Source organism: Biomphalaria glabrata, chromosome 1 (assembly GCF_947242115.1).
Source record: "Biomphalaria glabrata chromosome 1, xgBioGlab47.1, whole genome shotgun sequence".
Classification (NCBI taxonomy): Eukaryota; Metazoa; Mollusca; class Gastropoda; family Planorbidae; genus Biomphalaria; species Biomphalaria glabrata.
In genome coordinates, this window is record NC_074711.1 from 50,583,604 (window position 1) to 50,594,590 (window position 10,987).

A 10,987-nucleotide genomic window follows, 5' to 3' on the forward strand; every position below is an offset into this window, starting at 1 on the left:
GCCGCATGCGGCCCGCTGGATTGTTTTATGCGGCCCGCGGACACCTACAGAAATCAGGTGTACCCACAGTATATACATTTAAAATGCAAATATATTTAAAATAATTATAAATATCTGTATACATTATTGAAACTGTCTCATTGTAAAAAGTTTCACGTAAACGAAGATTATTCTTATTGGCTTCAAAGACACAATCTCAGGCCTGTACTTATTCAATGCTATGAAGAACTGTTTTGAGTGTTGGGTATGCTTGGAGCAAGATGGCAAGTGTAACAACTGATGGAGCTCGATCTTTGACTGAGAAAAAAGGTTTTTTTTTTTTTTTAAATATTGTCACCACTGTATTTTTGACACCATAACTGTCACTGTGGTTATGTTTATACTGTGATATTATTATTGGTTTATCTATGTAGGCGTGGTGGTGACATTGGGTTCATATTATAATTCACAGAATAAGGAAATGACACTTGATGTAGCAGACACAAATAAGTTTAATATAAGTAATAACACCACATAGTGAATATGATACACAATTCAATTCAGGAATGATCAGCATTAATCCTCTTAGAAATATGACGAATATAATGACAACTTAGTAACTCATCTATAACCAACTTCTTTAAACAACTAACTCAACTGACTATATCAAGTGACTCTATCAAGTGCTTGCTACCAACTCCCTATATTGACTGACTGCTCTTAACTCTGGTTCACTTAAGGTCAAAAGTGTTCACATTAGGGCAACATGAGTTGTGAATAACATTCACAATATAGAAATAACATTAACAATATTGAAATAGGGTTTCTACACTATGGCACCAACTTTGAGGTGGTGACAAATATCCCAAACCATAAACTCTAAACAGGAAAGTTTGCATAAAGCTGCATACAATTTATACATATAATATATATAGATCCACAATAACATAAGTTATTTGAGCTAGGGGCCTAAACCACAGGCATTTCCGAAAAGTATTAAAAGAATTAGAAACCAAATATTCCGATGTATCCGCTGGCCTAACATGGGCAAGTATGAGAAGAATATTCTTCTTCTTCTTGAAACTGTCAGGTAGAGTTGAGCCTTCGGCTCTTGGAACTCTAGGCCAGCAAAAGTGAACAAAAGCTCCCTCTCACCGACCTGAATGAGAACAGTGTACACCAGTGATGCCCAAACTACGGCCCGCGATGTGGTTTCATCTGCCCACTGAACATCAGAATAAAGTGTAGAAAATATATTTTAAAAAAAGGTTAAAATAAGTATTTTCCCTAAGTTAGAGATTAATGGATTTCATTCTAATGTAATGTAGTCTAATATTCATATTAATATCTCTCTGAAGATTACAACGTGTATTTTTTGGGGGACAAAAGTTGACAGTTATTTGTATTCTTGGACAATGGCGCAGCAGTCTTGAGCTGACCCTGTCCTTGACATCTTGGGTGTATAACACAGGCTATCATTACTGCCTTTTGGTTCGTGTTCTTTGGTAACAATGCGAGTAGACTCTGAATGTAGAAACTTCAAGAAAAAGTGGCTCAGATCTTTGCTTTTTTTTTGTGGAACATGATAATAATCCAACATATTTGATTTGTACAGAAAATGTGGCTTTTAATTTTGTGACTGCTTTTAAATAGCTTATAATAAAAATACATTTTAAAAGAAAACATTTAAAAATATGCTGACATTGTTGGTTTGAGCCGCAAAGAAAAAGGTTGCTAATTTACGCCTAGTTTAGAGAGTTAAGTCAACGACGAAAATATTTACTAAAAAGAGACAAGAAAATGAGTTGGTGGTAAGGGCAAACTACAGAGCTGCTTACATCAGCGTTAGGGAATGAAGCGCAAACAAAGTGCTTGCTAGCAGTGATGAAAAGAATTTGTCGTAAAAAAATGCATTTGAAGCGGTCAGTCTCGCATGACCATTGCAAAACGAATGGAAGACATGGTAGCCTACAAATCTCCATTCAAAACTAAATGAGACAACGCTTGTTCCGACAGAGAAGCAAATTTAGAAATATTTTTTTTCTGACTCTGAGGAGTGCCCCGATAGATCTGCAAATGAAACTAATTGACTTAAAAAGCCAGACGCCCCCTGCTTGAGAAATTTCGAGCGATACAGACAATTATTTCTTACGCTGCGTTGCCTACTAGAGCCACAAGCTTGTAATAAGCTATTTAAAATAGTTTATTCTCTATTTCATTTTTTTTTCATCTTTTCATTGAAGCGGCCCGCGACACGAGTGTTGGAAATTAAAACGGCCCGCAGACCGTATAAGGTTGGGCATCACTGGTGTACACTGTTCTGTATGGCGGGTGGGTCAGACTCACGGCAAGAGGCCGCGTACACTAAGACCCCCACCATTTTCTTGTTCTATACCAAGCTAACCGTGCGAGACACGCCATTTATGTAACGGCCCCTTGAGAAACAGCGCCAGGATTGTTGACAAAGTTGTGGGAGCTTTTTTACAAATCGGCGCAGTGCAATGAGGATGCTCTCGCACCCCCTTAGGCACCCCCAGGGGAGTCTTGTTTTGCTACCCTTTAGCCTAATCGTTTCCTCCTACGATCGTTTCCAGAAATGTTTATGTTCCTTGAAGGACATTGACTGTGACCTTGTTACTAATATTTCTAATGAGTTGAAGAAAGATTCCATGTTTTGCATGGCGGCCATTGCAATGTTGTTGTTGTTTGCCTATGAAATGCAAGTGCATGTGAAATGCTTACAAACAAGGCTTTCCAATCTCTCCAGGCAAGCAAGTGAACACAGGTTTTGTCATTTTCCTTTGCTGAAAGGTGAAACTATTTCTAGAGAAATGGTTAAAAGTACAAGACAATTATGGAATTTATTAAAGCAAATTTTAAGACGTCAAGAACCACTTTTCAATACCATCAGCTCCCCATTTAGCGCAGTAGCTGATTCAGCTCCATAGGAGATGCCTCCATGCAAATTATGACCTGAAAGAGAAGTTCCAGTCAGAACTTCCACGGGAGTTTAATTGGTGTCAGAAGCTGTATTTCCACACTTAAAAACCTTGATGCCTAAGACTTCACATTATTTGGGTACACATACACATGTGAACAACCTTTTTTTTTTTTGGTGTGGAAACTAAACAAGTGTAATCAAAGTTGGATGGCGACTGACTGTAATTTGATAACAGTCAAAAGGATAACAACTAGTAAGCTATTTCCACTGTTCCTGAACATTATGCTCTAGTGTAAACAGTGAAATACTTCACATTAAGTAGGTCTGCAACTGTAACATTAGTGGTGAAATGTTGTGACGTAAAAAGACAGTAGCAACTTATTTTTTTTAAATCGTAAAATTGGTTTCAGAAATTGCAAACTCTTGTATTTCCTCAATTGGGAGTTTAAAAAAATGAACAGTGAATGTATAATACAATACAAATATGCAAACAAAGACAAATATGAAACAAAGCGCATTTTTCTAAGTAGTAAATACACACACACACACTCATTTATATATATATATATATATATATATATATATATATATATATATATATATATATATATATATATATATATATTGTTATGACTTTGCCATGCGCACCGCCATTCAGGATAGTGCAGAAAGAGGGTGCGCACTGTCTGTGACTAGACAAGTCGGATGTTGACATAAGAGACAAACGATTTCGGCCAAAGTAGAGAGCCAATATGGAGATGCTGTACTCAAGGCAGATGCCCTTTGTGTTTGTCATGTCTCTATGTAAATAAACGTCTATGTCCTCGTTGAGTTGCCTCACTTAAGTTATTACAATATATATATATATATATATATATACAGGTGCGGACTGGGTATCAAAATTGGCCCAGGCATTACCATATAAACCGGCCCACTAAATGGCATGTCATATCATGGGCGTAGCCAGGATTCTTTCGGTGTCGTGGGTGGTATTTTTTACCCCCCCCCCTCTCCCGTGTGTGTGTTTTTGTAATTAATCTTCATTCTTTCAAAAGTTTTTTTCTACCCTAGAATACTCTCTTCCTTTAATTAGTGGAAAGACAATGCTCGCAGCTAATGACAGCTATGGAGTCTGGGGGAGCGCTGTGAGCTCCTCCAGCGGGGTCCGAGGCGGAGCCCCGGATCCAATCATTATTTCCGTTATTTTATGCTTTAAAAAAGCATATTATGAGGTGCAAGCTACTCTTCCGCTAAAAAATTAAAAAACCAAATGCGCTATTCACTGCGCTTAATTAATGGAGTCCGTCAACTGGTAGAAAATGGTAACTATAGTTTTTCTTTAGTTTTTGCATTGGAGGGGGAGGGTAACCACAAAACCCCTTTTAGCTACGCTTATTTGGTGACTGTATTTTGCTTAAGTTGGTTGCACTGGAGCAATAAGTATAGTTTCTCTTTCAGACAATGAGGTCTGAGGCAAGTGATGATTTGACCCCCCCCTCCCGGCTACGCACATTTGTCATATTATAGGTGCAAGCCTACTTCTCTTCAAAATATATAAAGTTTGATAACGCATCGACAACTGGAAGCATGCTTGCTTATTTATAGGCCTACATGTATGTAGTCTGAAAATGTGTAGGTCACAGGTGGGGCTGCGTAGTCACGGGAAATACTGCATTCCTCATTAATCTTCGGACTCGAGGACAAGCCTTAGTATTATGTTGTCTGAAAACTATAAACAATACAATAGTAGCCTTAATGAGTTAGAAACTTTTTGGTATTACTTATAGATAACAGAAGTTTCTTCCAAAAATAAGATAGTTATGTCTTTGCATTTCATGTGTCAATCTAGTCATGCATGTTAATCTGTGACTTAAAATATGCTAAGTCATTGATTATCCTGGCTGACTCAGGTAACCCATTCCATTAAAAGATAAGAGTTACGGTTAGAGAGGCACTTACTTAATGTGAAAAGCTCTTGTTTCCTCCTAGTACATTCTCAAAAACGCGCATTGTATATGAATATATTATAAGTCATTATTTAAAACATAAATATAAACCTCCTTTCATTAAATGTTGTATGTGACAGCGCTATATAAATTATTATAATTATTATAAGAATTTCCATCATCAATGATTTCATACTAAGTATAAGTTTGCCTTTAATTATAACAGTAAAAAAATTAAAATATTTAGATCTAGATTTTGTGTTTTTTTTAATTAAATAATTTTTTTTTTAATTTTTTTTTTTTTTTTTTGTAAACCCTAACTTAAGTTTAGTATTTTTAAATCTATGTTATTAAAATAAACAAAAAAGAAAACTTACTTTGTCTTTACAAATCGCATAAAGTTGAACTCAATATGGGTATTGAGCTGTGAAAAAGTTGTTTAGTTTGCTATTTCGCGGCTGTGTATGTGTTAAAGTTAATTTCTATCAAATATTGTTAAAGATCTCAATGTCGCCTCTATTTTGTTTGCTGTTTCATAACTTACCCTCTCTCATCCCTGCTTTTCGTTAACTGTCAACGGACCAGACCGACCCATTTGGTACTGGTATATATATAGGCCCTATACATAGGCCTAAAATATACATAATACAGGGCGCTTTTTTATGACGGTACGCACCGGTACTGCGTACCGGCACCTTTTTGATAAAATTATTACTTTTCTTGTATTTTAACGTATATTATTATTTTTTAGTAGTTAAAAGTTAGGCAATCAACTACTGAGTACCGACACCTTTTTTTTTTTTTATGCCTAAATTTTTTTTGCGACCCTCGATACAAAAAGGTTGCCCACCCCTGACCTAGATCTAGAGAGACCATGGTTTTTTGGTGTTGTTTTTTTTACATAGATCTAGATCTTGACATTCTAGTCTAGATTAGATCCCAAATGTACTAAAGTCCGAAGTTCGCAGTTGTAAACATTTCTCTTCTAAACTTTTCCCATTCTAGGTTAGATTCTAGATCTATATCAAGTTATTGCTTATTAAAAGTTATTTTTAGTATGTCTAGATCTATAATCTAGATAGACTCTAAATGAGTAAATCTAAGATTATTATATAGATATATTCTAGTCTAGTTTAGATCTAGATCTATCGACTTATAAAATGGTAAACAGGTCTATATTTTTGGTCTTAAACCTAAGAAAGCCAATTCGAATTTTAAAATCCAAATTAGAAAATAATAATGTGCTAATGGTTTCTAGACCTACATCATTAACAAATAGATCTAGTCTAGATAATATTCGATGCCACTCAAGTGACTCGAAGTCAAGGTAATCCAATTCAATAAAACAAATAATGTTGTTTTGTTAGGCTCTAGGAGATTTATCAGCCGTATGACAATTATAATTATTACTACTGAGCATGATCTTATTCTTATACTTATACTAGTTAGTTATTAGTTAATACTGTTGTAAAGTTACTTTAATTTTAATTTAATTTTAATACTTTTATTTAGTTAAGTTAGTTTAGTTGTAGGCTAGTAATTTATGTAATGCATAAAAGCCTTTTAGAATTAATGGTAAATCTATAAGTATAGATCAAATAAATAATATATTTGTAAGTTACCACTCACTGACTGATTAATCAAGAGATCTCTTTTAAAACTGTCTTGCAGATTCACATGAAATTTTGTACACAGGCTCTTTTTACCTCCTAAGTACTCACTAAGAACCAGTTTTGACAGATTCACAACCTGACCACTGCAATTCACGAAAAACAGCAAGCTTTCTATCAAGCCATTGTATTTTATTTTTTATTTCCCCTAAATCCTGCAGTCTATATATAAAGCATAAAAGCACACAAAATCACAATTTTTTAAAACAAATTCTTTCTTTTTCCCACATAGAAGTCAACTCATTTTTAATATGCCTTTACATCATTTCTGCTTCCATTTTCAATGGCAAAAAAGGATTCTGAATCAACGACCGGCCAATAATGGTTATGTCTGTGATGGATGTGGCAAAATAAATGTAGGTGTCACCTTCTAGGTGGCAGCTGGGGGGTAAATAACCCCATGCACACCTCATTAATCTTCGGATTCAAAGACAAGCCTTATTAGATATAGTAGAAATATTAAAAACTAATCCTAATAGCATAAAAAAAGATAGATCTAGAATATGATGATATTTTGTTGAACTGTCATTTCTCTACATTCAAAAGGAATAAAAAATCGATTAGAATTAATAAAACCAAATCAATATGTCCATATATTTGGTAGAGAGATAACCAAAATAGATGTAGTGTGGTGAACGGAAATAGGTCATTCATTTGTGTTTTTCAAAAAACTGATGGTCTTAAGAAATGTTTGTAATGTCTAAAACTATACATTGCTTACCTTAGGATAAAAAGATATAAATAAGAAAGGTGAAACTAACTAAAGGTGCTATATGTAGAGAGTTTAAAGCTAAAACGTTTTGTGGTGAATGGTTGATCATTAGAAGGATGTTAAAAAAAAAGGGTTGGGATTGTATTTGTAATAATAAATGGCGAAAAATATGAAAGGGGTGGGGGCAGGTTAAAGTAAAAAAGTAACATAGGTTTTATTAAATATTAAATTGAAAAAAATTTGAGATTTTACATAGGACTTGTACAAGCTTTTTTTGTTGTAAAGGGGGTGGGGTGGATAAGTAAAAGTAATATTAGAATTAACTGAATTAAAGCAGTGGCGTGATTAGGCGGGTCTTTTCACATCAAGTCAAAAGTCTATGTTGGAGAAATTACGATATACCAGTTAAAAAAAATAATTTTAAAATGGTGTTCCAGAGAGTCATGTTTTCTCTCTATGTACTGTTCTTCTGATATAGAAAAAAATACAAAAATAATACCTTTGATTTCATCCTCAACTAAATCATTTGCAATAATCATGATCTAAAGAAATGTTCTCACATAAGAAAAAATAAACAAACAATCACTACACATAATTACAGTGTGATTTCATTTCACTCAACGCAAACAAGTTTAACAAATTAACAAGATACAAAAATATCTGTTAACATTACTATGGACATGAACAATTAACGTTACAAAAAGGGACCCTCTGGTAGACCACTTGTAGGTTAACTACTCGTAGGTAAATTAAATGTCAAGACCAAATGTTGTTGGAATCATTCTTGTCATTTTGGTATCAATCAGGGAGTCTATTTGCAGGTAAATAAATTGTCAATGTAGGAAAACCAATGTGAATAATTTTAAATTATGCTTTATCCCATTGTGCTATCCACCCATATTCTCTTTCATTTTCCTTCCTTTTTTTATTCAAACAATAAACTGGCCAAAGATTTGAAAAAGAACAATTTCTGTGGATGACTTTTTGGCATATTTATAAGCTAATTATAAATTAAATATTAAATTTCATTATTCTTAAATAATAGTTTGACTTTCATTGCAGTGTTAGATCCAATGGTATCAAAATGGAGAAATATGAACTATCAGATAGGCTTGTTCTACACAAGGTCAGGTCTCGAGATGCATGGTGCTGGCCATCTGACCCATCTAAAATCCTGGTCATTTTTTTTCCTTGGCTCAATGCCAAGGAGAAGCACATCACAAAGTACAGAGAACTGTATGCAGAGCTAGGATTGGATGTCCTTACAGTCAAATCCAAAAATTCACATTTTCTTTGGCCTCCTAATTCAGTGAGATTGGCTCAACATGTGGATGAGGTAAAGAAAAACAATTAGTCTAAGAGAAAAAACAAGGACAATAACCTCATGTTTATAATACTCTCTTTAAAAAAAAAGGAAATTGTGATGTACACAATGACATTCAGGGCCACAATACTGCTTGTAATTTACATGACATTAGGGCCAAGGTGCTGCTTGTACTCTACATAGCATTTAAGTTCAATCTCTGTTAAAATTGACATTCATAAATACTTTTTTCCTATAGGTAAACCTATTTTTAGAACACTTTGTTGTTTTAATGTAAAGTTATACCAAAGTTAGTTATATTTCCAGAGTGTTGCTTCACTGTCATCTTTCTGCAAAAAAAAAATTATGAGTCTTTATTTTTCTGATGCATTTGACACAGGTATTGCAAAAGAACCTATCAGAATATGAACACTACATTTGTCATTCCATGTCAGCTGGGGCCTACAACTTAACGGTACTTGGGATGTGTTCTAGAGACAAGGACCAGGGAACACTTTTGAAAAAGTTCAAAGCCATTGTACTGGACAGTGTGGTTGTTGGAACTGGCAGAGCTGGGGTCATCAAAGATTTGCCCTCTGGAGAGGAATCAAATGCACTTGACAAAATGATTAAAGGAGTGGCATCCTCTATCAGTAGCAGCAGATATGTTCACAGTCTTGTAGCCCTGTTGTCCAAAGTTTATTTTGGACTTACTAAAAAATATACATTAGATTTTTATGAGAAATCAGTAGATGCAGTCTGTAATAAGCCCGTCCTAGTACCAACATTAGTGATTGGCTCTAAAGATGATCAGCTGAGTGATGCAGCTGTCACAGAACAAGTGGTCAAAATATGGAAATCTAGAAATGAGTTTCCAGTCACTCTACATATGTTTGATCATTCCCAACATGCTCAGCATTACATGTTACATAAGAAAGAATACACTGCCATTCATAGAAAGTTCCTGGATGAAGTTTTCTCACATGTCAGCTTTCACGGTGAAGGCAACAGCAGCTATTTAAAATCTAAATTATAAATATTTATTTTAATTCTTTTTTTGTATTTACCACTGAGCAATTATTGTTTTGGTACTTTCAATTCAATTGTTTGTATTTGCAAAAAAGATTGATATGGAAATGTTGATATAATTTAAATTCTGCTTTATTTGCATTCAAAATGTATTTATATTAACATTTTTAGGACACAAGCTTTTATTTCATTTCTTTTCAGTAGAAGTAAATTGATTATCACTTGTATTTTTGTATTGATCTATTCAAATGTGAATTATATATTTACACAGTACTTTGTCTTTCACCTTTTGAATGATTTTGAACATTTTGTTAGGCCTAAATTTTATATACATATACATTTAAATTATTTTTTAAATCTAATCTCTCTATGTCTCTGTGGTACATTGAAAACTTCTGTGAATGTATCACTGGACTAGAACAGATACATTGCTTTCTTGGTATATTATTTGAATGTCTACATTTCTAAATAAAAAGTATTATGTTAGAAATGTTTATTTTAGAATGATATAGCTGAATGTTAAAATTGTTTCAAATTTTCTGATCCAATCTTTAACTTCTGACACTTGTAATATTACAGAGAATTATAAAATAAGTCCTTATAATATTACAGAGAATTATCCACTAAATACTGTACTCAATCCCTTTTGATTGTTTCCTCACATTGGCTTTTCTTGTGACAATTATGTCTTGTGATTTATTTTCAACTAATTGTAAGACATTCATGACTAAATAAAAAGTAAAGTCCCCCCCTTCCCTCCCTTTCAGACCTTTTGATCTATAGGGCAGATGATAAGCTCATCTGCTTCTTTGGTCAATGGTCAATGAGCAGGGTGTCATGTGACCAATCGCTTTTACTTTCCCCAACTTAAGTCAGAGTTGGGTGAACTCATGGGTGCCCTAAAAATCCTGAATTAAATATCCCAGCCTTCACAGAGACTCAAATCCAGGACCCCAGGTTCAGAAGCCAAGCATTTAACCACTCAGCCACTAATGGAATGGAATTAAAACAGTTGTATGCAAGTCACACAAATAAAAATGACTACCTACTGTGTTAATTGTTGGATGCTTTTAAAAATAATTATTTTAAGCAGCAGGTAACTTTCTTGATAAAAAATAAACTAATTTAAGTGGGGCGTGGGGGTATAGCGTTATGAGGATGACAGATTTGATTTGATAAGAATTGCACCTAGTATAAGTCTTTTTTGAGAAAAGGTAACTCCTTGAAAGTAAAGTCTTTCAACTATTGTAATACTGGTATAATAAACTTCTTCTGTCAATGAATCAGCATGCAGCCTGGAAGAGTTTTGTGAGGCCTACTGACTTACAAATATGTACATTAGTTTTTAAAAATGCTAACTTTTATTGTATTTTTTCAATATGCGGTGTAAAAAAATTTTACATTTAC

At 34.0% G+C, this 10,987-nt stretch overlaps 1 protein-coding gene across 4 annotated transcripts; it reads left to right on the forward strand.

Annotated features, from left to right (window-relative positions):
* The first annotated feature begins 5,726 nt into the window (after window positions 1-5,726).
* On the forward strand, window positions 5,727-10,631 carry LOC106067504 (uncharacterized). 4 transcript variants are annotated; one of them, XM_056041960.1, is made up of 3 exons: window positions 5,727-5,871; window positions 8,311-8,584; window positions 8,952-10,631. In XM_056041960.1, the coding sequence occupies exons 2-3, from the start codon at window positions 8,333-8,335 to the stop codon at window positions 9,585-9,587; spliced, it is 888 nt and encodes a 295-aa protein (XP_055897935.1). In that variant the 5' UTR covers window positions 5,727-5,871; window positions 8,311-8,332; the 3' UTR covers window positions 9,588-10,631. The 4 variants fall into 4 exon arrangements, with proteins under 4 accessions (XP_055897935.1, XP_055897924.1, XP_055897941.1 ...); XM_056041949.1 differs by lacking the exon at window positions 5,727-5,871 and adding an exon at window positions 5,878-6,193; XM_056041966.1 differs by lacking the exon at window positions 5,727-5,871 and adding an exon at window positions 5,878-6,029.
* Window positions 10,632-10,987: the final 356 nt, after the last annotated feature.

Excerpts from the sequence above, each read along its gene's own strand:
- LOC106067504 (XM_056041949.1), top strand. The coding sequence starts at position 6,027 with ATGGTAAACAGGTCTATATTTTTGGTCTTAAACCTAAGAAAGCCAATT. Across the intron at positions 6,194-8,310 it reads TCAAGTGACTCGAAGTCAAG|TGTTAGATCCAATGGTATCA; the intron begins GTAATCCAATTC and ends CTTTCATTGCAG. Across the intron at positions 8,585-8,951 it reads TGGCTCAACATGTGGATGAG|GTATTGCAAAAGAACCTATC; the intron begins GTAAAGAAAAAC and ends CATTTGACACAG.